Source organism: Odocoileus virginianus, chromosome 12, assembly GCF_023699985.2.
Source record: "Odocoileus virginianus isolate 20LAN1187 ecotype Illinois chromosome 12, Ovbor_1.2, whole genome shotgun sequence".
Classification (NCBI taxonomy): Eukaryota; Metazoa; Chordata; class Mammalia; order Artiodactyla; family Cervidae; genus Odocoileus; species Odocoileus virginianus.
The window spans coordinates 67,737,256-67,763,734 of record NC_069685.1 but is presented as its reverse complement, the minus strand read 5'-3'; the positions used below and the strand labels follow the sequence as shown (position 1 = coordinate 67,763,734).

Genomic DNA, 26,479 nt, shown 5'->3' with positions numbered 1-26,479 from the left:
CACCAAAGACGTGTGCACGCACGTGGCCTGTGGGGCCATCTCCACCCCTTCAGGACCGAGAAAGGAACGCTGTCTCCTGAGCAGTTCCATCTGGTGCCAGGAGAGGAAAAGTGGATCTTGACGGCTGAGCAGGTGATCCTGCTTCAAGGAGTCTGGTTGGTGCATCAGCCAGAAGCACAGGGCACAGCTGGGGGCTGGGCATGATTGCCCAGAGGGCACCCTCGCTGAGGGGCGCCGGGATGGGGTAACCGCGCACAGGGTGGGCTCTGGCACAGGCCTCGGCCTGCAGGTGCCAGCCCCGGGCCACTCACCCACGTAGCTGCCGTCCGCAGGGAACAGGCCGGGGCGGGGGCCGTGGTCTGCAAGGGAGGGGCCTGTGTCCCTTCGTTCTCACCCTCAGCCCCCGCCCGGCCTGGCGCAGGCCCAGAGGGTGGCGGTCCCTCGAAGCGGGACCCCCCTTTCTGTTGGCCCAGCCAGACCCACCGTCCCCCAGGTTCACTCCCATCTCCTCCACGGCCTCCCCGACCCCCGCATCATGTCTCGGATCCTCCACCTGTGGTTTCTCCCGGGCATGTCAAGGATGGCACCTGCCCACGCGACGTCCTAACGGGCACGGGCTGGCCCCTCGTGCCCCGCCCACCCCTCCTCCAGCCCTCCCAACTGTCTCCTGTCCCCAGCATGACCTTGAATGGCTCGAGCCTTTGCCACGGTCGACTGTCTCGCGGTCACAGGCTCCAGCCCAAGTGGGTCCAGGAGAGCAGAGCTTGGGAAGGGGGCTGGGCGGGGTGCCCTGGAGCCCAGAGCAGGGCGGGACTGGCCGTCCCCAGGGGGCCTGGTGCAGTGTCTTGCTGGTCTTGGCGAGCATTGGGTCAGGGAGCGGCTGAGCCTCCAACAGAGACCCCCACGCTGTCAGATGCACGGTCATCCGAGCGTCAGCTTGTGGACTTCAGGCTCACTCAGCCGGGTAGTTTGGGGGCTCGCTGCCCTTCCCGCCCTCCTGTAGTCCCCGTCCTCCTCCTTCTCTGTGACCTCACCCCCAGCCTCGCCGCACCATCCCTCCTCACTTTATTTTTTTTTTTTTTAAGGTATTTATTTTTATTTTGTTTTGGCCATGCTCTATGGCATGTGGGATCTTAGTTCCCCGACCAGGGTTTGAACCCGTGTCTCCTGCATTGATAGCATGGAGTCTTAACCACTGGACCACCAGGGAAGCCCCAGCTCCTCACTTTAGAGTCATTGTCAGAGGTGCTGTTCAGTCGCTCAGTCGTGTCCAACTCTTCACCACCCCATGGACTGTGACACGCCAGGCTTCCCTGTCCTTCACCATCTCCCTGACTTTACTCGAGCTCACGTCCATTGATTCCGTGATGCCATCCAACCATCTCATCCTCTGTTGTCCCCCTTCCCCTCCCGCCTTTAATCTTTCCCAGCATCGGGGTCTTTTCCAATAAGTCAGTTCTTCGCATCAGGTGGCCAAAGTAGTGGAGTTTCAGCTTCAGCATCAGTCCTTCCAATGAATATTCAGGACTGATTTCCTTTAGGATGGACTGGTTTGATCTCCTTGCAGTCCAGGGTCTTCTCCAGTGAAGAGTCTTCTCCAACACCACAGTTCAAAAGCATCAATTCTTCAGCGCTCACGTTTTTATATGGGCCAACTCTCACATCTGTACATGACCAATGGAAAAAACATAGCTTTGACATATATGGACCTTTGTCAGCAACGTGATGTTTCTGGCTTTTAGTATGCCATTTAGGTTTGTCGTAGCTTTCCTTCCAAGGAGCAAGTGTCATTTAATTTCATGGCTGCAGTCACCATCCACAGTGAATTTGTCCAAGAAAATAAAATCTGTCACTGCTTCCACTTTTTCCACTTATATTTGCTATGAAATGATGGGACTGGATGCCATGATTTTAGTGTTTTTTTTTTAATTTTGGTTTTTTTGAACTGTTGAGTTTGAAACCAGCTTTTTCACTCTTCTCTTTCATGCTCATCAAGAGGCTCTTTAGTTCCTCTTCACTTTCTGCCATTAGAGTGATATCATCTGCATATCTGAGGTTATTGATATTTCTCCCAGCAATCTTGATTCCAGTTTGTGATTCATCCAGCCTGGCATTTCGCATGATGTGCTCTGCATGTAAGTTAAATAAGCAGGGTGACAATATACAGCTTTATCATACTGTTTTCCCAATTTTGAAACAGTTGTTCCAGTGTCTGGTTCTAACTATTGCTTCTTGACCTGCATACAGATTTCTCAGGAGACAAGTAAGGTGGTCTGATATTCCCATCTCTGAAGAATTTTTCAGTTTGTTGTGATCCATACAGTCAGAGGTTTTACCGTGGTCAGTGAAGCAGATGTTTTTCTGGAATTCTGTTGCTTTTTCCATGATCCAACAAATGTTGGCAATTTGATCTGCCTTTTCTAAACCTAGCTTGTATATATGGAAATTCTTGATTCATATACTATTAAAGCCTGACTTGGAGAATTTTGAGCATTAGTTTACTAGCGTGTGAGATGAGTGCAATTGTGTGGTAGTCTGAACATTCTTCGACATTGCCCTTCTTTGGGATTGGAATGAAAACTGACCCTTTCCAGTCCTATGGCCACTGCTGAGTTTTCCAAATTTGCTGGTATATTGAGTGCAGAACTTTCACAGCATCATCTTATATGATATGAAGTAGCTCAGTTGGAATTCCTTCACCTGCACTAGCTTTGTTCGTAGTGATGCTTCCTAAGGTCCAGTTGACTTCACACTCCAGTATGGCTGGTTCTAGGTGAGTGATTATCTGGGTCAAGAATCTGGCTGCCGATGCAGAAGAGGCAGGAGTCTCAGGTTTGATCGCTGGATTGGGAAGATCCCCTGGAGGAGGAAATGGCAACTCATTCCAGTATGATTGTGTGAAAAACTCCATGGACAGAGAAGCCTGGTGGACTACAGTCCATGGGGTCGCAAAGAGTTGGACAGGACTGAGCGTGCACACGTGTTCGGTATCCAGTAGTTCAGTATCAGAGACTCTCTGTCAAACAGACTCTGGTCCTTCCACGTCCTAAATCCTGCTGTAAGGGTTTAAGTGTCAGGTGTGGTTCGTAGGCGTGAAAGGCCCGGTGGCCTGTGTGGCTGTGTTTAGGGCTGTGTCTGTGTGAACTTGGAAGTGCTGTACGGGGTATCACGGACAGTGAGCTTCTACTTGGGTGGGCTCGCACACCCGGCCTGAATCCTGCCCTCCGGTGCTGGGGTGCCCAGGGCAGTCTGTCCTGCCTCCGGCCGGCCTCCTCAAGTGGGTGTCTGCCTGTGGACACTTGGCAAGAAGGGCACTGAGAGGTGGTCCCGACTGTGTGCCGCCTCCCTGCACATGCCGGCCCTTCCCGGACCTGCAGGGCCCTGCCATCCTCGTGGCTTTTTCTGTGACCGACAGCCTCACAGGCATGGTTTTCTGTGCAGGCAGATGGGATCCTGCAGGCCTGTCACTGGAAAACGTGAAATGAAGGTGAAATGTGCAGAGTGCATCAGTGAGCCCAGAGTGAGTAGAGAAGCCTGAGGTTAGAAACAACGACCCGGGGAAGGAGGAGGGACGAACCCTGAGGGCCTGGGCCTGCGGGACGCGGAGGGGGCGCCCCTGTCAGCCCTGGGGTGAGCACAACTGCGGGACGCGGAGGGGGCGCCCCGTCAGCCCTGGGGTGAGCACAGCTGTGGGGCCTGTGGGACAAGGTGGGGGGGCGCCCCTGTCAGCCCGGGGGTGAGCACAGCTGTGGGGGGACACGGGGGGGGGCACCCCCGTCAGCCCTGGGGTGAGCACAACTGCGGGACGTGGAGGGGGCGCCCCGTCAGCCCTGGGGTGAGCACAGCTGTGGGGCCTGCGGGACACGGTGGGGGGGCGCCCCTGTCAGCCCGGGGGTGAGCACAGCTGTGGGGCCTGCGGGACGTGGCGGGGGCGCCCCGTCAGCCCAGGGGTGAGCACAGCTGTGGGGCCCCAGCCAGCCCTGTGCCCTCCTGGTGCTGGGCGTGGGGTCAGAGGCCTTGGCAAGCCTGCCTTCGCGTGGCTTTTAGCAAAAAGTCATGTCTAAAAAAATCCTTCAGTTAAGGTTTCAGTTTATTTTTTTAAATTAATTTACTTATCCTTGGCTGCACTGGGTCTTCACTGCCACGCGTGGCCTTTTTCTAGTTGTGATGAGTGGGGAGCCCTTTCTAGTTGTGAGTGCAGACAACTCTCTAGTCGTGGTGATCGGAGGCTCCTCTCCGGTCGCGGCCCGTGACCTTCTCATTGCGATGCTTCTCTTCACGGCCCCGGCTCTACACTTGGGCTCAGTAGTTGGAGCGTGTGGGCTGAGCTCCCCCGTGGCACCAGGGGTCAGGTCGGCGTCCCCGGCATTGTACGGTGGATCTTCAACCACTGGACCCCCAGGGACGTCCGAGGACTTCCATTTAAAACGGTTGCTGACAGGCAGTGCCCTCTCCCCTCTGATTCTGCGAGAGGTGGACACACATCCTCTTCGGGAGACCCCACGCAGCAAGGCTTCGAGGGAATTTGACGGAAAACGTTGCAGCAACTGATGAGCTCATCCTGAAAACATGACAGAACGTGTAAGGAAGCGGGAGCACCGTGTGTGAGAGCCAGACGCGCCCTGGCAGCCCGCGGGACGGGTCAGAGGGCGCAGGTCAGAGGGCACAGGGCGGAGTCACACGGAGGCCGCCCCAGCGTTTAAAAGGGCGGAGTTCTTGATCGAGCACTCAAGATACTTCATGTTTGTGTAAAGGCTGTTCACTAAGAGCTTGGGCTTTCAGACTTGACCTCTGGGCCCCCGCCAGATGTGGCCGCTGGGACTGCGGCCGGTTCCTCAGGAGGCAGGGGGCCGGGTCCTCAGCCGGGTGGTTGCAGACTGAGGAGTAGATGTGATGAGACCAGATATGGCTGCTGGCCGGGGAACTCCTATGTCGGTTAAGCGGCTCCAGGCATTGTCTTCATAGCAGGGAACTTATCAGCAGGCAGAGGCTTCCCAGGTGGCTCAGTGGTGAAGAATCTGCCCGCCGATGCCGGAGAGAAGTGTTGGATCTCTGGGTTGGGGAGCTCCCCTGGAGGAGGGCATGGCATCCACTCCAGGACTCTTGCCTGGAGAATCCCATGGACAGAGGAGCCTGGTGGGCTGCAGTCCACAGGGTCACACAGAGTCAGACAGGACGGAACACGTGTGCATCAGTGTACATGTGACGCCCACGCGTGAAGCCATGTCTGAGGTGGTGTCACCTCACTGGCTTCTGTGCTGAGCACGCAGGCGGGTCGTGAAGCCCTCTGCCCAGGATCCTGCGTGTCGGAAATGCTTGTGAAGACGTGCAGCGACTTCGCATCAGTGAACGTCTGAAGCCTTGGGTACTAGAATGTGAAGACCAAGCATTGGTCAGTAGCAAGACTTTAGTTAACACAGTGTAGGTGTCCGGAGTCCGCCTGCTCTGCTGTCCAGAGTGAACAGAGGGAGGGTGACAGCGTGGCCCTATCTGTGTGTGTGTGTGTGTGAGAGCGTGTGCCCTGTGTGTGTACACGTGCATGCCCACAAGGGTCCCCAGGGTGCTGGTGACACCTCATGCAGAAAACACGAGCAGAGACCATGCCTTTTCCGTGTCTTTCCTGCCTCTCGGGCAGGGAGTGGGGAGGCTATGCTGGTGGGGGGCTCTCCAGGTCACCCCAAGATGGGCACCCCAGTGGCCCCACGGGGGCCTTTGAAGCAGAAGCCTCCTCCTGCCCAGGGACAAGGGGCTCCAGGCTCTTGCATCTTCCCACGTGTGGAAAAGTGCTAGCCAAATTCCCTAACTTGGTTATCTGGTTTTCTTTCATTCACAATGATCTTTAGACATTCAGCCTCCCTGCCCTTCATTACAGACTCTAACCTGGCTCCCTGTCCTCACCTGCTCGCAGCAGCTCTCTCAGGGTTTCTTGGGATGCCGTCTCCAGACTTGAAATCCTAAACATTTCCGCAGAATAAAACATAGCTCTAAAAAAAGAGAGAGAGGACAAGGGGCTCTTTCTTGGCTTCCTGCTGGCGCGTCTGTGGGCGGCCGAGTCGGGGCACAAGCACGTTCAGATCATCCTCAGCGCAGACGCTGCGCCCGGCTCCGCCCACCAACCGGACCTGCGGGTCAGCGGGGGGCTCCGACCCCCAGCCTCGTGCAGCCCCAGCATCCACTCCTTCAGGAGCCGCGTGGGACAGTGCCGGAGCTGGTGGTCCCTGTGCAGGGACCCAGCCCGGAGCCGGTGGGGCCCGGCTGGCTGGGATGCTCCGAGGCCCGGCCCTCCGCCTCCGGCGGTGCTCTGCCCTGGGGATGTCTCCATGTAGGCATCCAGTCCCCCTCTGGCCAGAGCCCATGTTGCTGGGTGTGGAGCCAGCAGCTCAGCGCTGCAGGCATGGGGGTCGTGTGGCGGACAGGTAGCTGAGCCAGCCTGCGCCCCGTCGCCGGCCAGGCCTGGGCTTTTGAGGTGCCCTCCCTTCTCTCGGCTCCTTGGACCTTCAGGAGCCCAGTCGGTGCCCAGGGGGCCACCCTGGGGACCACCTTTGGGCGACGTGCTGAGACCACTGGGTTGGTGATGACAGTCACAGCCACCCCCGCGGGGCCCTGGGGACGGGGGCCGTGCCCAAGTCCAGGAGGGAGACCCGAGAGCTTGGGGAGGGTGGGGCCTTCCCACGGGTGCTGCGTTCGGACTCAGCGTTGGACAGTTGGCCGGGAGACGCCGCAGTGTGCGTGCCTGGCGTGATGGGCCTGCACAGGGCTGTGGTCACGGGGGCAGCCTGGTCCAGGCAGCCTGGGGAGGGGGCTGTTGGGCAGTGTTCCCCATGGACCCCGAGCCCCAGCCTCCCCCCAGCAACGGGGGCACAAGTCTGGAGGGGCCTTAAAGAGTCGCAGGGCTTGGGGCCTGTGCAGGTGGATACCACCGAGATCCGGTGAGAGGTGCTTTCCTGCCATGCAGAAGTCCTAAAAAATTGTAAAGCAACCAGGGAGGGTGTTTAAGGCACCCTGAGGCTGGTATGTGAAACACTTGCCGTTCAGCAAACGTTCCAGCCCCTACTGTGTGGCGGGCATTATTCCAGACAGTGGTTATCACTGGGTAAAACAGAAAAGCCTCTTGGGTCAAATCCGCATTCGGCAATGTTGGCAGACAGGGGGCAGTGTTTGGAGGGGGTGACGTGTGCAGGGTAGGAGCCAGAGTGCTTCGTAGAGCAGGACTGTCAAGGTGACTCCTGGAGAAATCCAGGGGCCAGGACTGGGGGACGTGCGAGGGAGGGACTTGCCCAGTGTTCCAAGAGGGGTCACTGCAGCAGGACGCTGCTCATGCAGGGCCGGAGGTGAGGGCCTGGTGCTGATCATGGCGGGAGGTGGGGGGCCAGCCCCGTGTGCACGTGGATGGGCGATGGGGTGACGGGAGCCCAGGTGGACTGTTTGTTCTGGGGCTTGAACGTCAGGAACAGGGTTATCACCAGTGATTGCGGAGACTAAAGGGGAACTGGCTGGAAAGCAGGACAGGAGCTGGTCTGGGACGAGCTTAGGGGCCCCAACAAGAAGGCCAGGCCCCCACTTGCCAGTGGCGACCCAGGCCCCGGGCCTCCCGCCTGGTGAAGCTACACCCCCTGGGAACACCCCCCCCAAGCCAGCTCACCGGGTCGGGGGGGGGGGTGGCTGTGGGTGCAGCTCCTGTGGAGGAAGGGCGGGGCTGGCTCTGCTCTGGCTGGCCAGCTCCTCCTGGACCTGGGCACACGCCGGTCACGCGAGTCTCCTCACCCTGTGCGTGTGTGGGATCCCAGACACATAGCTGCTGTTGTCCCGAGAACACGTTGTGTGTCCATTCAGCCACTCCTCACCCCGCTCCACCCCACCCCAGATGACTAGTGTCAGGAGGGGTGGGTGGCCTGGGCTGGCTGAAGGCGGACAGTGCTGCACTTGTGGCCCCTGGTCAAAGGCCACTGCTCCGGTGCCCTGGTGGCCTGGTGTCCGCTTGAAGGCCCAAGACCGCAGCGGAGGCTGGGGTTCATCAGGCCGCCACCCCGTCTCTGCCTGGTTACGGACGTCATGGTGGGTACCCTGGGCGCCCCTCCTCCGCTCTCCCTCTCGCGTGAGCCGCAGGCTCCTGCGTGCCCCTGGCACGCACACAGCCTGTCATACAGGCACTCAGCATTCCCCCCGTCTTCGCAGATGGACAGACTGGGCGCCCCAGAGAGCCTGAGGCCCCACCCCACTTCTGCATGGTAGGTGGCAACTGGTAGCCCCTGGCCCCCTGTCCGGGGGTTTGGGGTGGGACTGGGAGGAGAGTGGGGAAGCTGTTGGCTCTGCGCTCCCCTAGCTGGGCTCCAGGTGGGTCAGGCCTCCCGCTGTGGAAGGGTCAATGCTCCAGGTTTGCTGGGCCGGCACCGCCTTCGCTGTCGCTGACCCTTGGGCCCAGCAGCTGCCCAGCTGCAAGTGTGCATGTTCCAGCCCCTCGTGCAGCAAGGCTTCGCTGGCCTTGCTCTGGACAGCTGCCTGGACGACGTGCCCTCAAGCAGAGAGGGTGGTTGTGTCCCCTGCACAGAGGCTGCAGGGGGGACCCTGGCCAGCAGTGTGGGCAGGCAGCCTGCGAGCCTCAGGCCTCCCCCTGCGTGTCCTGCCTGCCCGGCACGAAGGTCAACCTGTTTTGTACTATTTTGACGGACACCCCTGGACCCAGCGGGCTCAGCTCAGTCTGTGCCTGGGGGGCGGGGGCGCTCCACAACAAGGCCCCTGTCCCTGCGGCTTCTGTGTGCTTAGGACTGGCCTGACGCCCTGCTCCTTGGGCCCCTGGCCGCTCGGGGGCAGCAGGAGGTCTGCTCACCACCCGGCCTCTCTCTCGCCTCCGCTGACCGCAGGCCCGCTGCGGGCCCTGCCTGCCGGCTCCCCCGCTGGCTCCCGGGCTCAGCTTCGCCCTCTGCGGGTCCCTAACCTCCCCAAGGAGCGCGTCACCAGGAAGCACAGAGAACCCGGGGGTGGGGGCCGCCCGGACATAATTCATTTTGCTGGGGCCCAGTGAGTGGTGGCCCCGCCGAAGCCCGGGGTGGCCACGGACTGTTCGCGGGAGGTGAACTCCGACCCCCGAGGCTTCTGGCTGGAGTCCTCCCTCCTGGGGAGTAGAACACGAGGACTCCCGGGCCCAGGGGCAGGGCGGCCTGCCCACTCCGCGCCGGGGGATCTGCCCCTCTGGGACCCACTAGGCAGCGTGTGAGCCCCGCACGTTAAATGAAAGTCGGCGTGTCCCCGCTTCCCGTCGCGGCTGGCGCGAGAGGGGGGGGCCCTGCACTCCCCGTGCGCGCCGCCCGGAGCCCCGAGCCCTGGGGGGCGCGGCGATCGCGCGGTGCATGGGGTGAGGGGAGGCCCCGCCCTCCTGACGAGGGGGCGAGTCCTCGGGGCGGGACGGCACGGCCATTGGCTGGGCCGAGGGGCCGTCCGGCCGGAGGCGGGTCTTCGGGGCGGGGCCGGGAAGGCCCGCGCGGCCATTGGCTGGACCGCAGGGGCCCCCGGCCTCAAGTTCCCGCGAGCTCGGGGCGGGCCGGCGGGGCGGAGCCGGGCTCGGACCACGCGGGGCGGAGCCTTGGGCCGAAGCGGCGGCTCCGCCCGGGCCCATAACCGGTGCCGCCGCCGCCGCGACTGAGCGCGAGAGCTCGGACCCGAGGCCACCGCCGCCGCCGGGCCCCCGCCCCGCCCGCCCGCCCGCCATGGCCGCACCCCGCGCTTTGGCGGCCGCCGCGCCCGCGCCCGGGAAAGCCGCACTCACTCACCCGGGGAAGGCGATCCTGGCAGGTGGGGCGCGCGCACCGCGCACTCGGACCCTGACCCCGCTGCGCTTCCTAGCGGGCCCGGGGTACCGGCTCCGCTGCGCTTCCGGGCAGGCGCGGCCACCGCTGCACGGCCCCCCGGGCGTCCCGCCGGGACCGCGGGGGAGGGGGAGGCGCGGGCCCGGTCCCCGGACGGCGGGCATAATCCTGGCGGGGGAGGGGTCTCAGTGCCGTCCGGGTCCCGGTCATTACCCGCAGGCGGCCTGGCGGGCGGCATCGAAATCTGCATCACCTTCCCCACCGAGTACGTGAAGACGCAGCTGCAGCTGGACGAGCGCTCGCACCCGCCGCGCTACCGGGGCATCGGTGAGTGGGGGCGGCCGGCGCGGGCGGGCGGGCCGGCCGGCTGGGGCCAGCGGGGTCGCTGACTGCCCCCTCCCCCAGGGGACTGCGTACGGCAGACAGTCCGCAGTCATGGCGTCCTGGGCCTGTACCGCGGCCTCAGCTCCCTGCTCTACGGCTCCATCCCCAAGGCGGCCGTCAGGTGAGGCGGCTCGGGCCGCGGGAGGGAGGGAGCGAGCCCTGGCCCCGCGGCGGCCCGTCTCACGCCTCAGCCTCCCGCTCCAGGTTCGGGACGTTCGAGTTTCTCAGCAACCACATGCGGGACGCCCAGGGACGACTGGACAGCACGCGCGGGCTGCTGTGCGGCCTGGGCGCCGGAGTGGCCGAGGCCGTAGTGGTCGTGTGCCCCATGGAGACCATCAAGGTGGGCAGATCCCCGTAGGAGACAAGGCGTGAGACAGCACTGGGCGGCGGGGTGGAGTCATTGTGCCCCGCGGAGATTGTCGCGGTGGGCAGGGGTCTTGCCCCGCGGAGACCGTCGAGGTGGGCAGGGGTCTGCCTGGGGAGCCCTGCGCCGTAAGCCCACCGGAAGAGCTTCCTGGGGGCTGGACTGTATCCTCGAGGCAGTGGGAAGATAACACTGCCTTAAAAAACTTAGGAGCACAAAACAAGGTAACACGTGTCTGCTGCCTAAGTTGTTTGAAAAACTAGTAAACATAACAGCAGAGGCTTCTCCGTAAGGCGGCCAGGGGCACCCGTGCCCTGACCCCTGGGAGCCAGCGCCTTGCTGCCTCTTCCTCAGGTGAAATTCATCCATGACCAGACCTCTGCCAGTCCCAAATACCGAGGATTCTTCCACGGGGTCAGGGAGATCGTGCGGGAACAAGGTGAGCCACTCGGCCTTGCCCTCTGGTGGGGTCAGGGACCTGGGCCAGGCTGCCCAGAGCCGCCACCGGCGCTTCCTGCCTTGGCACTCCTGCTTCCGTCCGGGAGGCCGTCGGTGTGACAGCCGTGCCTGCTTGCCCCAGGGCTGAAGGGGACGTACCAAGGTCTCACGGCCACCGTGCTGAAGCAGGGATCCAACCAGGCCATCCGCTTCTTCGTCATGACCTCCCTGCGCAACTGGTACCGAGGTGTGTTTGCGCCCCAAGACCCCCCCCCTCCAGGCCTGGAACCCTGCCCTCGCGCGCTGTCCCCATCTGACCCCAGCCCTCACCCCCATCCAGGGGACAACCCCAACAAGCCCATGAACCCGCTGATCACTGGTGTGTTCGGAGCCATCGCGGGTGCAGCCAGTGTCTTCGGAAACACTCCACTGGATGTGATCAAGACCAGGATGCAGGTGGGGGCGGGGCGGGGAGGGGCGGAGTGGGGCGGGGCCTGGGGCGGCACCGGTTACCAAGGCTCCTGGCTGTTGATGTCCTGCAGGGACTGGAGGCACACAAGTACCGGAACACGTGGGACTGCGGCCTGCAGATCCTGAGGAACGAGGGACTCAAGGCGTGAGTGGGCGAGGGGCAGCGCTGCCTTCTGCACCCAGGCCCTCCCCACCTTCCGCCTGGGCCACCAGCACCCCGGTGCCCCCTCTCTGGGCATCCCCAAAAGGGTCGCTCTTGCTTCCTCAATCTCTGACTGCTCCACCCCCCACCCCCGCCCTGTCCAGAGCCGTGCCTTCACCTGCTCTTCCACTGCCTCCCTCCCCAGGTTCTACAAGGGCACTGTCCCGCGCCTCGGCAGGGTCTGCCTGGACGTGGCCATCGTGTTCATCATCTACGACGAGGTGGTGAAGCTTCTCAACAAAGTGTGGAAGACGGACTGAGCCCTGGGGTCTGTGTGCGGGCTGCCCCCGGCGCTCCCTTCTTACAATTCCAGTGCAGTCGTGCCAAAAGGCCTGTTCCCTGTCCCGCGTACTCCATGGCCTGGGTGTCCCCTTTGGCCGTCGGGTCCACACGTCCTCTGTGGCCTGTACACCACCACCACCAGTGTCTGTGTGTCCAGCTGAGACTGGGTGTCCCTCTGGCCTGTGAATCTGTGCCCACTTGTCCACGTGCTTGTGTGCCCGTGTCGTTTCATGTGCTGTGACCCTGTGCCCCACTTCCCGGGGTGCCCATGTGGCCGGGGTCACGTCCCAGCCCGGTGCCTTCCACCCTGGGCAGCAGGGGCAGTGCCCCGGCCCACCACAGCTGCCTCCGGGCCTCAGCCTGGCCTCACTGCATTCCAGGGGCTGCGTGGCCCCCGCTTTTCCCGCCACTGGCCTTAATGGCCCTCGGGCCCTCCCTCCGCCCGGGACAGGGTGGCACCTGCCACTCTCAGGACCACCCTTCCAAGGCAATAAACCGGATCCTGTTGCAGCCTCCTGTCCCTGTTGTGAGCCCACGTGTAGGTGGGCAGTGGTGCCCACGCCTCTGCCAAGGGCAGGCCCACTCCACCGAGGACACCGCCAGGGGGCCAGGCGGGCTGGTGGGCAAGCAAGCTGTGGCCTGGCGCCAACCCCCGGGAATGCCTGGTGCCAGACTTTGCCTATGACCAGGAGGCAAGATCCTGCAGGAGAGCCAGAGGGCATGTCCTTGGGGTCACCTGGCAGGCAGCAGGTGGTCAGGCCTGGAGAAGGGGCTCTTGGGCTCTTGTCCACCCTGCAGCTGGGGGCCCAGCCCACCTCACTCCATGGTTTCCCAGTGATCTGCTCATGAGGAACTGCTTTGGAGTGACCATTTTCTGGTGCCGAGACTGAGCAGGAGGCCCTTAATGCTTCACCGAGGCTGGGAGGCAGTGGGTACTTGGGGCCCTCACCCCACAGCACTGAACCTCAGAGTAAGGGTCCCCCTTGCTGAAGCCCACCTTCCCCCGGGGCCCAGGCACAGCTGGGAGCCCAGCCCAGCACAGGGGCCAGAGAGCCTTGAACCGGAGGGTCCCCCTGGCTCAGATCTGGCTGGAAATCCTCCACCTGCGAGCCAAGTGGAGGAGGTGCCCCAGGCTGTGAGGGGCAGAGGGGCCTTCCGGTCCAAGTGACTCCTCAGCAAAAGCCACACAGTGGATTTGGCTCAACTAGCAGTCAAGTCCCACTCCTAGAGCTGTTCCCTTCAGGGAGAGCCCCCACAGCACCTGGATCCCTGGAGTCGGGTAGATCTGGGGATCAAGGGTGGGTTTGAGGGATGCAAGGACCAACAGTGTGCCCTCTCAGGAGAGGGAGGAGAGGGGGCCTGGCAACAAAGCTTGACTGCTCACAGGCTGAGGCAAGCCACCTAAACTCCCATTTCCCAACTGCAGAATGAACCCAGCCCCGTGGGCTATGAGGAGTGCTGTAGTGTCTGTATGGTGTTTAGAACACGCTCTGCAGAGAGAGCCCTCAGGGAAATTTAGCAGGGGCTCGGGGGCCCAGCTAGTTCCTAGATGTGGCAGAGCCCCAGAGCTGGGCCCTGAGGGGACTCTGCCACGAAATACCTCTAGGAGTGGCATCTGCTCACTGACTGCCTACAAGCACCCCCAGCCCTGTCCCTATCTCCTTTCATAAGGAGGGAGTTGGGCTGCACTGAGCCGGAAGGAAAGTGTTGGGACCTGTGCCACAGCAGGGAGCCCAGCCAGAAAAGGTGATGGACCTGAGCCCGAGTCCCCTGGGGCTGAGCCTGGAGAAGCCACCTGCCCCCCACCTACTCCACCTGTTGACAGAAGGTGGGATCCATCGAAGCCTCAGTTCCTGCAGTTAAGTCCTGAGGGAAGCAGGGCTGGGGTGTGGGGGTGGGGCGTTGTCTGAGACAACGTCAGCAAAGCCGAGGGAAGTGAGCCAGTGGAGAGTGGCTAGAGGGGCAGGCAGGTGTCTGCAGAAGAAAGCCCAGTGCACCTAATCAAGATCTAGAAAGCTGATGGCAGGCGACATTGCCCTTGCAGCACTGGGCCAAGGGGCAGAATGACGTGGACAGAACTTTGAGCAGTTGAGAGGCAAAAAACTCCACTTCCAGTGTGGTTCTCCCCCACCCCACCCCGGCCAACCTAGACACACAGGCCAGGGCCGGGGAGAACCCTGGGTGCAGCTGTGCCTGCATTATCAGAGGAGTTGTGAGCTGAGTGCAGACTCTGGGTCAAGGTATCCGGCCCACAGCCAGAAACGTCTGAGCCCAGCTGGAAGCCACTCAGCATTAAGCAACCTTCACCACCTGGCATCGTCTTGAGCCTGGGGTCATCAGGAAATGTGCCCAGGACAATGGCCTCAGAGACAGGCCAAAGGAGCAAAGGGTGAGATGGTGGCCATTCCGGAGGCAGGTCTTGGCCAACCTGCAGCCCCATCTCATCACTGTGTGGCTGAGGAGGGGTGTCCTACGCCCACTCTAGGCAGGGCCCCCTGCCCTACTTCTTTGAACCCTCCCCTCCCCTCCCCCACTACCCTACAGGGATCCCCTAGGTTTCTCCTTGTCCTTGTGTAGGTGATGAATGGCAATCAGAGTTTAGTACACACACAGAATCGCTCCTGACAAATTGGTCTCTCCCCTTTCAGCCAACAAAGCGAATTCTGTTTCAGGTTGTCCTCAGCCTTCACAGCAAACAATCAGAGCTGAGAATGCCAGACTACTTTCCTCACTGACATTCTACTTCCTACGTGTTCTCAGATTTTCTGCACAGAATCCAGAGGTCTGAGGACCTGCCTCCTCACGATCTGGGAACAGGGCCAAGGAGAGACAGAGGCGGCCACAGCAGAGAAGTGGCTCAAAAGGACCGCGGGAGGATCACAGGGAATAGCTAGGACCGCGGACAGACGTGGCCTAGGCCGACCAAGCGGGTGTCCCAAGGAGAAAACGGCGGGCCGTGGCCCGGTAGTTCGCCTCCTTCCACGCCCACCTGAGACTACCCGAGAACAACCTCCGCTGCGTAGACTGGGCCAGGCCCTGATCCCACCCCGCCCACCACAACCGTGGTCGTTTTTGTTTCCTCGGCCGGGCTGGCCACACCCATTTATTTCCCCTCTGGCCGGGCCTGGACCTGAGACCCCACTCGGCCAGAGGAGTGGCTGTCTCCCGAGGTGACCTACAGGCACGGGCCATCCCAGTCCCTCTGTTCAGACGCCTGCGGCGGCCGCCGCCCAACCCCCGGCTGAAAACCGGCCTCGGGCTCAAGCTCTCGGACCCGCCGCCGGTGGGCCCGCGGTCGTTTTCCAGGAGCCCCGCCTCCGGTCGCTCGACCTTTAGCCGACGGCCCGGTGACTTCCTCCCCCCCCCCCCCCCCCCCCAACTGTGTGACCCGGGGAAGGGCTGCGCCCGCGGGCCGTCGGCTAAAGTTCGGCCCAGAGAGCCGGAGACACCAAAATGGCCTTCGAGGCTCGCTCGAGCAGGAGGAGCCCCACCCCGGGGCCCAATCACGGGCGACGCTCGAGCGACTCGCCGGCCTCTGGCTCCCTCAGGGCGGGGCCGAGGCTGCTAGGGGCGGGGCCGCCGGCGCCCGGAAATCGGACGGCGCGCGCTGATGGTGTCACGGCGCGCCAGGGCAGCGCAGGCCCGCGCATGCGCTCGGCCGGTCGCTGGACGGCCGCTCGCAAGGTTCTGGTCGGGCAGCCTCCAACACTCCGGGCTTGTCCGGCGCCACCGCCATCGCCCCCCCCCCCCCCCCGCCCACGACGACCCACTGCTCACGCTGGACGCTGCCACGGGCGCCCCTGACGCGCTGGCCCGGAGCTCGCGCCCGTGTCTGCCTCCCTTGCAACCTTTGGCTCCCGAGTTCCCAGTGCCAGCCACGGGACGGGGGACAGGGTCACGGGATGGGGCCGCGAGGGTCGCCAGCCTCCCGCTGCTGGCCAGCTCCAGTCCGGGCACCAGCTCCCACCCGCAGGCTCGAGTAGGGCGCGGGGACCATGCCCCATCCCATCGCCATGGAGGAGGAGGCCGGGGCAGCCTCGTGGTGCAGGCGCACCCCGCCGAGTCCCCCACCCCCAGAACCCGTCGTCGGTGGGGCCGGGGGCGCGCCCCTCCAGCAAACGGCAGGAGCACACCGCACAGTAGGCCTCCTGCCAGCACCACGCCTCCTTTCGGCCAGGCCCTGTCCTCAGACGGGAAAACCCAGGCAGAGACAGAGCCTGCCTGGGACCTATGAGAGCCAGGTCTGCACAGCCCTCCCCCCCGGCCCCCTCTGTGAGGGAGCTGAAGATTGGGGTTGGGAAGGCAGACGGTGAGATCACGTCCGCCGGGGCTGGGGTCCGTATCCTGGGGTGGGACCGCGGGAGGGATGGAGGGTCTGCAGACAGGGGCTCCTTGTTGGCTTCGGGCAGCCTCCCTTTGGTCTGCAGGACCGGCCCCCTGGCCTTGCGGGGTGGGGAGGGTGTGCCTTGCTGTGGAACCACACCTGAGGGCCAGCCGGGAGTGCAGAGGAGGAGCTGGCCAGAAGGGCGGGGGCCTCGCGGATGGGCTTGGGCCAGTGCGCCCTGATCCCCAGCACAGGCTGCAGCCAAGAGCCCGGCCCCACTCCAACCTTCTGGGCCAAGTGCACGCGGAGCCCGTTGGTCTGATGGACCGAGGGGTTCATCCCGCCCTCTGGGACTCGGGGCCAGGCTTGGCCCGGTGACCGCTGGGGAAATCGAGACCGGCACCCGTGCTGGACCGCAGAGGTCCCGCGGCCACGCCACCGAGGGTCCACCACGCGAGCGGCCCGCTGACAATTGAACGGCCAAAGCAGATTAACCCGGGTGCTAATCCCCGCTAATGGCTTCAGAATCCCCGGCGCTCGGCGGCTAAGCCGGCCTTTCTCCGCGGCGCGGCCGGCCCTCCCCGGCGGCCCCAGCCTGCGGCCGCGCGATGCTATCTCGGCCCCGCGGCGCTAATCCCCGCGCTCGCTTTCTTCCCGGGCCCGCTCGAGATCGGCCGATCGGCGCTTGATTATGGCCGCTATCGAGGGCCCCTTTGTGCCGTGGGCCCTAAATCCCCTAATTCCGTGATAAAGGAGGCATTAGCCGGCGTTCGCTGCAGAGAAAGGCACCGGCATGAAAGAAAGCAATCAGGGAGTCCTGATGGCCTGGCCGCCGGGCCGGGAGGGGGCGGGGTGCGCGCTGCAGGGAAAAGGGGAGGCGGCGCCCCCCCCCCACCCCGCCGGGTCCCGGCCGCCTTCGCCATCCCCGAGCGGCGCCCGGGACCCTCCGCCGCCTCCACCCTCCCTGGCGGCAGAAGAACCGTGCTCGCCGTCTCCCCTCTATCCGCACGTTGCATGTGCCGGGACCTGACTTCCAAACTCGCCCTGGGCCTTGCTGGGCCCGCCTGGCGCCCTAGCCTCTGCCTGTCCGAAGCCAGTGGTTTCTCGGCACTGAAGTCCCGGCCCTTGGCCCCTGGTGCTCCTCCCGCCCCCCTCCTCCCTCCCTGGAGGCCCCGCCCCCGCCATCCACCCCCTCTTTGGCACTGACCGGTTTTGACCAGTCCTGGACGCAACTTGGTCTGCTCTTCAGTCCGGGAGACAGAAGTGAGGGCGGTCAGGAGCCCCTGGGACCGTGGAGGGGGTTGGGCAGGGGCAGGGGCAGGTGGGGTGAGCAGGGAAGGCTGCTCTGTGGAGGCCACACCGAACCCCAGGACCCGGCCGAGAGCGCTGGGCCGCTGGCGGATCTGGTGTGCCACCTGGGCAACGGGAGGGAGGGGGCAGCCAGAGAGAGGTGTCGGAGTCCAGGGGCCGGAGGAGCACCGGGAAGAAGCGGCTGATCCTCTTATCCTGAGCAGGGGAGCGCGGTGATTGGACCTGTGTGCAGAGAGAGAGGGGGTCAGGCCAGGAAAGTGGCCGCGAGGGCGTCGGAAGGCCGGTGTGGGGCCCAGGTGGCCGGGCATCGGCAGCAGCGCCGAGGGTGGTGTTAGGACCGGTGAGGTGTCGGGCTGGGCAGGGCAGCGTCCCACATGAAGCATGGTACTTAGGCAGCTCTGAGGGCGGGGGGTGTCAGGGAGGCTAGTTGGACCACTTACTTGGATGGGCAGGTGTGCATTTAGCACCGTGGATGGCAGTGTAGGCGCAGTTTACCCAGGTGGTGAGGCGGGCCATTTACCAAGGGGGACAGTGGGTCCCTGTGGACCAGCAGGTGGTATCATGGAGGCGGCTGGGAATCTGTCCCGACCACTTGAGTGCCCAGCTCGCCCATCCTGCGTCTCTGGTTAGCACCCAGTGGTGGCCTAGCTGCGTCCACCTGGGAGTGTTGCCCTGGGTGATGGGGCCACGTGCATCATGGGGACTCAAGGATGGAGCCTGCATCCTCGAGACTTGAAATCTGAAGCCACCGTGTCTGTCCCAGTGCCTTCTTGCTGAGCCTCCCCGCCCCTCCCCTGGCTCTGTCCTGCTGCCGGGTTGACCACCCATGTCCCCCCTTTTGGTCAGCTTCCCAGCAGGCACTGCTCTCAGTGTGCAAACCGATAGTCAACCCGTGCTTCTGTGTCCCCCAAAAAGAGATGTTGAGGCCCTCAGCCTTGGCATTGACCCCCTTCTGGTTTCTGCTGTTCATACCCAGTGTGCCCAGGTTGTCTTCAAAATATATTGTTCAGAGTTTATCATTGCTATCCACTGGAGGATTAGTCCAAAGCAAGTGACTACCATTACGAGAAGTGTGACTCGGCTCACTCATTTTAAATATCTTTTGAGGCTTTGCTAAATTGGTAAATTGCTACTTTTTTTTTTTTTTTTGGCCAGTGATGAAGACTCAATCCTTTCCCTCTAAGATCAGGAACAACATGAGAATGCCCCCCTCCCCGTTGTTGTCCAGCCATTTACTGGAGGTTCTAGCCAGGGACCTGCCAATGCAACAGACAGAGGTTCAATCCCTGGACCAGGACAACCCCTGGAGGAGGCAATGGCACCCACTCCAGGACTCTTGCCTGGAAAATCCCATGGACGGAGGAGCCTGGTGGGCTGCAGGCCACGGGGTGGCAAGGGTCGGACACGACTGAGCGCACAGACACTGGCCAGGAAGCTCAGGCGGGAAGATGGAGCAGAAGGTGGTAGTGCTGTGAAGCGAGAAGCACAGTCTCTGTTCATAAGCGCCGTTATCTTGTACATAGAAACCTTTTAAATGCACAAAAAATTATTAGAATAAACAAATTCTGCAGGTTGCAAGATAACAAGATCAATGTACAAAATCACTTGTATTTCTATACACTTGCAGTGAGCAGCCCAAAAATGAAATAAAATCATTCCACTTAAAATAATCCCCAAAAGAACAAAATGCTGAAAGATTAACTTTAATCAAAAAAGTGAAAAAAAAAAATGTGTACTCTGAAAATTACAAACACTAGTGAAAGAAATTCCAGATGATCTAAGTAAGTGGAAGAAATCCTATGTTCATGGATTGTTAATGTTGTTTAGATGGCAAGAGTCCCCAAATGGATCTTCAGATTCAATGTTACCTCTATCAAAATTCCAGCTGGTCTCTTCAAATAAACTGACGGACTGGTCCTAAAATTCACAAGAAAGTTCACGAGAACCATAATAGTCAAATCAATGTTGAGAAAAAAAAAAGTTGCAGAACTCACACTTGTCAATCTCAAACCTCCAAATCTCAATCTCAAGTGCAAAGCTCTAGTAATCAAGACAGTATAGGTAAGGACTTCCCTGGTGGTACAGTGGATAAGAATCCACCTTCCAACGCAGGGGACACGGGTTTGACCCTGGGTCCAGGAAGACCCCACATGCTGGGAGCAACCAAGCCTGCAAGCCCCAACTACTGAAGCCTGCGTGCCTATAGCCTTTGCCCCGCAACAAGAGAAGGCGCTGCAGGAAGAAGCCCCATTCGATGCAACTAGAGAAAAGCCCATGCAAAACAACAAAGACCCAGGGCAGCCAATAATAAATAAATAATAAAGCAGTTAAAAAAAAAAAAAAAAAAAACTACGGGTAGACATGTAGATCAATGGAGCAGGACTCAGAATCCAGAAATAAGTCCTCACGTTTATGGTCAGTTGATCTGCAACTGGGTTGAGGGGGATACAGTTCAACAGGGAAAAGAATAATCTTTTCAGCAAATGGGACTGGGACAACTGGAAACTGGATATCCAGATGCAAAGAATGAAAGTTGGGTCTTTACCTACATCATAGACAAAATTTAAAAGGGGTCAACGTCGGAGCGGCCCTGCGTAGGTCTGGGGCCGGTCCTTCAGCCGGGGCTGCTCTGCGTGTCCTTCCTGTGGCTGCTGCAGCGAGCGTCCCCAGATGGGAGAGGAGTTGTGTCCCCCAGCTGTAGGACCCGGCCTCAGAAACCACAGGGTCATTTCTGCCTCCTCGCGGTTAGAGGAGAGTCACTAAGCCAGTGCACACACAAAAAAGGGGCACTAGATGTCACCTCTTGAAGGGAGGCGTGCAAGGAGTTGCTGACAGGTTTGAAGAGCATCACGTCGGTGGAGAGATGGCACGTCCACCTAGGTGGGTAGGGGTGTAGGCAACCCATTTATCAAGGTGGGGTACCAGGCAGGGGGTGGAGCTTTCCAGGAGATCTTGAGTCTGTCCCAAGCATAGTGACTGAATGTTCCTTGGTGCTGAAATGGGACATGGAGCAGGTGCTTAGGGAGATGCCAGCCTGGAGCAGAAGGAGCAGTCAAGCCGCAGGTATCACCTGGGGAGTCCTTGCCACACAGGTGGCGTCTGAGGGTTCAAGGTTGCAAGAGGTCACCAAGGGTGAGGACGGAGAGGGATGAAGGAACATCAGGACCCAGCCTTCCTGGCCACTGGTCCTGGAGCCCCCATCCTTGAGCAGGTGACTTTGATGGGTTGTTGACTCCCAGCAACATCTGTGATCTATTGGTGAGCTGGCGGGAAGTTGGCTGGGAGAGGTTTCTAGGGTGATCCAAAGGGATACATGGGAAGAGGTGGGAGGTCTGGTGTGGTGGCAGCCATATTGCAACCATGAGGTGGGCCACTCACAGAGGTGGTGGCTCCTTCCTGGAGCTTCCAGATTAATGCGTCCTGGGCAGTCTGTGTCAGGACTCTTTGTGACAGCAAGTCAGTGGGTTCTGTGGCTGGAAGTCCAGAGTCCTCACTGACACGAGTGGAGTCAACAAGGGAGTTTGAGGAGGGGCGTGTGAGGCGGGAGGAGAGGCGCGAGACTGCATGTTGCCCCCTTCGTGGCACCTTCCATTCACAAAGGCCCTGCCCAGCGGGGATCTAACCTCACACAGTGACTGGTAAGCCCACGGAGCATCTGAAAGTTAGGTCGCAATGATGTCAGTTTAGAGCTCAGAGGTCGGGAAACCGAGGTATGGGGTGGGGTGGACTGAAGGAGCCTTTCCTGGAGCCCGGAAGGAACAGCTGGGGCAGAAGCCAGACCGTCTGCAGCCTGGTCCTGCGAGCCGCAAACTAGTTTTTCAGCGGTCTGGAGACAGCCTGAAGCAGAAGTCCTGCTGGCTGTCCAAGGCTGCATAGACGAAGGTGGACAGGCTTCCTGGAATCTGGCAAAGTGCGGGTCGGTCCCCCGCGATGTTGGACAGAATGGGCACCAGTCAGCCCCCAGGGAGCCTGCCTCTGCCGGAGTGGGGGTGGGGGTGGTCATGGGATGGGGGTGGATTCTGGGACACAGAGGAAAGCAGACAGTCCCTTTCCGCGGAGCCCCGGATGGTGCCAGGTGGGCTCCGTCACCCAGGAGAGAAGGCAGAGAATTGAAGGCAAGGGACTGCGGGTTTGGGGATGGGCAGAGACAGCTTCCGCCTGCGCCCCGTCTCCTCCCCAAGGTTGAGATCCAGGTCCTGAGTATGGGAGCGGGCAGTCGGGCTGAGTGCAGCGGACGGCGGGGTTGCCCCGGGTGCTGGGCCCCGTTTGAGGTCGCAGCTCAGGACGCTGCGCCGTTTGGGGGGTTTCTCCAGGCTCTGTCCTCCGCCCCGGTGGGGCGCGGAAGGGGACGCAGAACTGGACCTGGGCGCGGCGGCTACGGGACCAGGCACCCAAGGTCTGCCAGGCCGGGGTGTCCTCGGGCCGCTGGGCCAGGGCCGGCGGGCCGTGGGGGCGGCCCTGCGTGCGCCTGCCAGCCTTGCGGGTCGGGGGCACGGGCTCGGGGCAGGGAGCTCCCGGCTGCCCCTCCCGCCGCCGCCGCCGCCAGGGATTAGCCAGCTCCTGGCCGCGCGGCGGGATTAGCCCGAGTGGACGCGGCGCCCAGCCCGGGGATTACGGCGCGGACCACCGCCCCCTCGCCCCCCGACGGATATATTCCCGCGGTGGCGGCGGCGGCGGCGACGGGAGGGCGGGCGGCATGGCGGCTGCGAGGGCCGCGCCGGGCCACGGGGCACCCGGGCCGCCCTGCCCCTTCTCCATCGAGCACATCCTCTCCGGCCTGCCCGAGCGCAGCCCCCCGGCCCGGGCCGCCCGCCCGCCGCCGGCCCCTGACCGCCAGAGCCCCTCGGAGCTGGGGGAGCCCGGGGCGCCGGAGGCCGCGCGCTGCGCCTGCTGCTGTTGTTGCAGCCCCCGCGGGCCCCCGGAGACAGATGCGCGGCTGGGTGAGCGGACGCGGGGCGCGCGGGCTGGGTGGGTGGGCGCGAGGCCCCCGTGGCGAGGGCGCGGGGCGAGGGGAGCCAGCCCGCCGGCCCGCGCCTCACCGCGCCCTCGCCCGGCAGGCGCGCGGCTGGCGTGGCCGCTGAGGCTGACACCCGTGGCGCCCTTGCCCTGGGCCGCGCCCCCCGGGGGCCCCGGGGGGCAGCCAGGCGCCGGTGTCCCGGGCCCGCCGCGGCGCACGCGGCGTCACCGCACCATCTTTAGTGAGGAGCAGCTGCGGGCGCTGGAGGCCCTCTTTGCGCAAAACCAGTACCCCGACGTGGGCACGCGCGAGCGCCTGGCCGGCCGCATCCGCCTGCGCGAGGAGCGCGTGGAGGTGGGTGCCCGCCGCCTCCGGAGAGCGGCTCCGCACTGCGGGCGGAGGCGCCTCCGCCCGGGAGCTGAGGGGCGGCCGGCGGGGCTGGGCTGCGGCGGAGGTCAGGCTCCCTTACTTTTAAATACCCCACCCGCCCCTGACGGATCAAGCCCGCGTCCGCGCGCCGGAATTCGGGGGGCTCGGAAGAGCGCGGGGCTGCAGGAGGGGCACTGGCCGGCGGAAGCGGGGGGAGGGGGGAGGGATTCCGGCCCCGGGCCCTCGGCAGCGGATGACGGACGGGAGCAGCCGCCCGGAGGCCCCCGCCCGCCCGCACTCGCGTCCCGAAGACCCGGCCGGAACACTTGGGACCCGCGCGGGACCTGGGTCTGCGCTGGGCCCGCCTGAGCGCGCCTCCTTCTCAGGTCTGGTTCAAGAACCGCCGGGCCAAGTGGCGACACCAGAAGCGCGCGTCGTCGTCCGCGCAGCTCCTAGCCGGACCCGAAAAGCCCCCGAAGGAGGGCTGCTGAGGGCGCCAGAGTTACCCCGGGCGTGGAGGCGTCCTCTGGGGCCGGCCCGGGGAGCGCACAGCCCGACCTTCATAGGAAGGTGGGAGAGGACGCCAGCCGCCAACCCGGGGACCCGGAGGTGACCGCGGAAGCCCCTCTGCGAGCGACTGCGGCCACTCGCCCTGCGGTGTGTCCCAAAGCGCGGGGCTGCCCCATGCGCTGTGCATCCTCCGTCCCAAGGGCGACTGGGCAGGAGGGCTGGGGAGATCGGGGAGGGGTGGGGAGTGGGATACAGAGCAGGCCAACCTCCTCACCCCCATGATACTCCGCGGGGCACGAAGCCACCCGGCGACCCCAGCTGCCTCTTCTCAACACGGGCACCACCGCCCGGGGGAGGGTGGGCGGAGTTCTGCTCAGCAGGGACCCGGCCCCCAGGACCCAGCCACGGCCCTCCCCTGCATCCGGGGCCTGGGCGCCCCAACCCCTAGAATGAGAAGGTTGGTGAAGTTACCTCCAGGAGGCCCTTACCCACCCCTGAGTCCTGTGAGTCTTGTGTGGATCCCGAGAAACAAACGAGTTACTGAAACCACGGGGAAAGCAGTCCAGGCTGAAGTCCTCCACGGCCGCGTGTCACACCGGCGGGGACTTGGCCCTCCTCTCCTTCCCAGGGAGTGGGGACCGGTGCGCCCTCAGTCCCTGCGCCAGGCTGCCCCCAGCAGAGCGGACGGCCCCACGATCACGGCCTGGCCCCTGGTCCCTGCACTGGCCTCCGGAAGCTGCTTTTCGGGGCCGGGGTCCTTGATTCCTCACTCCGGAGGTTTCCATGCAGGTGTGTCTTCCTCCGTCACAGCAGCCAGCCTCTGTCACCCTGCGGGGCCCAGTCAGTTCAACTGGGGAGTGCCCCCCACCCCCCTTGGAGAGTGTCTGCTCTGCCCTCTGCCATCCTGCCCCCAGGGTGAAGGACAGAGTGAAGACAAGGCTTCAGTCCCCAAGTTGGCACCGGACACCCACGCCACCTGGCGTGGGGACTTTGTTCTGCCTCCTCATGCATCCTGGACGGAAAGGGGGTGGGCAGCATCTGGCAGGAAACACGGTCCCTCATGGAAGGTCTAGAAGCCAGGGCTGCGGCTCCCAGGACCCTCCAGGGCAGGTGAGCCTGGAGAACACAGGGCACGCGGGGTCCCGGCCAGGACAGCAGCCCTCACCACCCCCAACACACACACAGGATGCGCACTTCCAGCTGTCACGGAGCTCATCTCCATGACTCCGGGCCTTATCCCTGGAGATTGCACAGCCTGCCTGCAGGGCTTCCGCCCAAGCTGGGACACCCCACTCCCCTGGTCCCAGCCCTTGTCGGCTGACTGGCTTTTTGTCAAGGTGTGGGGCACCCGTGATCAGAACTCTGTGCCCCGGGACCAGCAGCTATGCTGCCCTTCTGGTTTTTCCTTTCTCTCCAGCTGTCTCGGGCAGACCACCTGCAGCTGCCGGGAACACAGGTGTCCTTGAGGCTGAGCCCACACTCTCCCACTCATCTCCATCCGCTCCCTGGTCTGTCTCTTCCACCCTCAGCCTCCAGTCCCAGCTCCATCCCACGGTTACACCCGCCCCCAGGCCTCTCCCCTGTGCTGGGTAGCTGTCCCTTTGACAGCTCCATTTGGAAGCCCAGGGCTTCTCTAGTCACTCTGTCCCCGGCAGCTCTTGTCAGGCATCCCAGGCACGTGAGCCAGAGAGCCAGCAGCATGCACCCTGCCTCCTCCTCTCTCTCACCCACGAAGCCCAGGCCAAGGCGATGACCTCCCCAAACAATCCCAGAATCTGCCTTCTCCCTAGCCTCGACTGCACCAATCTGATGAGAACTGCTGTCCCCTCTCGGCTTGGCCATTGCACTTGCCTCCAGTTTGTCCACATGCACCCACTCTGATTCCTCTATGACTCATTCTCATAAAACTTGGGATGCAAGTCCAAACCTGCCTCTCCCCTTCCTACAGCACTCCCAGGGCTCCCACGGCTCGCAAAACAAAGACAAAACTTGCTGTGACCCACGACCCGTAACCCACAAGGTCCGTGCAGCCTGGCCCTCCAGTGTGGGCTCCCACCTCGCTATTCCTTGCACTCTGTGTCTCCTCCCATTGGTCCTTTGCACACGCTCTCCCCTTCCATGTGGTCGTCAATGCCTGTTTGTCCTTTGGGTCTGCAACCACTCCCTTCCAGGGGAACGTCTCCCAAGTGCCCCCTAGGTAGATGCCCCTTAGGTAGATGCCCCGTGGGTAAGATGCCCCCTGGGTGGGATTCGTTTTCCTCGCACCTGCCCGCTGTTTGTTTGTGGGGTGGTCTTTTGCATCTCATGCTCAGCTCCAACAAGGGCAGGAACCATACAGTGGATTTCCTACTGAACTGTACTGAATCCTTCTGGGGCAGAACTTGCTTGATGTAATGTACAACCTTCTTTCGGAAAGAAATCATTGTTCCTGGAAAATGCTCAGACGATTTTCTTGTCCATTTCATTAAGGATCAGCTTTCTGGGAAGCCAACTCGGGCACTTAGGGACCAGACATTTCTTTTCTTGCCTAAACTTTGAATAAAAATTTTGAAGCCAAATATAACCAACGTTTCTGAAGCGTGTGTCTTTGTTAATAGCATAGAAGTGTATATAGTGATTAGGGTAGGGTGAAGTCGCGCAGTGGTGTCCAACTGTTTGCGACCCCATGGACTGTAGCCCATCAGGCTCCTCTGTCCATGGAATTCTGCAGGCAAGAAAGAATACTGGAGTGGGTTGCCATTCCCTTCTCCAGGCATCTTCCCGATCCAGGGATAGAACCCGGATCTCCCGCATTGCAGGCAGATGCTTTACCACCTGAGCCACCAGGGAAGCCCATATAGCGATTTCTTGCGAGAAACTGGAATTTCAAGTCCTTCGGATTCCGCAAAACTGAAGTTTTTCAGGGTTAGCTCCTAGCCCGTACCACAGCGCCCTCTGGCGTCCACAGCCCAGAGAGCCGTGACCAGAGCGGGGCGGGACGAAGACCACAGCTCCCATGAGGCGCAGGGCTCGCGGTGACGTCAGTACGTCGGCGAACGCGGCTCTCCTATTGGGCGGCTGT

The 26,479-nt window shown here is 62.3% G+C and overlaps 2 protein-coding genes and 2 long non-coding RNA genes across 4 annotated transcripts; 3 read left to right on the top strand and 1 right to left on the bottom strand.

The window, feature by feature from the left end:
- Nucleotides 1-4,072: 4,072 nt before the first annotated feature.
- Nucleotides 4,073-17,759, bottom strand: LOC139037863 (uncharacterized). The gene is made up of 3 exons (XR_011490819.1): nucleotides 17,479-17,759; nucleotides 5,899-5,984; nucleotides 4,073-5,368 (listed from the first exon to the last, which is right to left on the bottom strand). It is a non-coding gene; the product is annotated as an uncharacterized lncRNA (long non-coding RNA).
- On the top strand, nucleotides 9,577-12,463 carry SLC25A1 (solute carrier family 25 member 1). Its single transcript, XM_070475767.1, has 9 exons — nucleotides 9,577-9,789; nucleotides 10,023-10,130; nucleotides 10,209-10,308; nucleotides 10,392-10,530; nucleotides 10,909-10,993; nucleotides 11,135-11,239; nucleotides 11,333-11,448; nucleotides 11,535-11,608; nucleotides 11,811-12,463. The coding sequence occupies exons 1-9, from the start codon at nucleotides 9,705-9,707 to the stop codon at nucleotides 11,923-11,925; spliced, it is 927 nt and encodes a 308-aa protein (XP_070331868.1). The 5' UTR covers nucleotides 9,577-9,704; the 3' UTR covers nucleotides 11,926-12,463.
- On the top strand, nucleotides 16,276-19,170 carry LOC139037864 (uncharacterized). The gene is made up of 2 exons (XR_011490820.1): nucleotides 16,276-17,534; nucleotides 18,738-19,170. It is a non-coding gene; the product is annotated as an uncharacterized lncRNA (long non-coding RNA).
- Nucleotides 19,171-22,278: 3,108 nt separating this feature from the next.
- On the top strand, nucleotides 22,279-25,981 carry GSC2 (goosecoid homeobox 2). The gene is made up of 3 exons (XM_070474686.1): nucleotides 22,279-22,522; nucleotides 22,640-22,893; nucleotides 23,295-25,981. The coding sequence occupies exons 1-3, from the start codon at nucleotides 22,279-22,281 to the stop codon at nucleotides 23,397-23,399; spliced, it is 603 nt and encodes a 200-aa protein (XP_070330787.1). The 3' UTR covers nucleotides 23,400-25,981.
- Nucleotides 25,982-26,479: the final 498 nt, after the last annotated feature.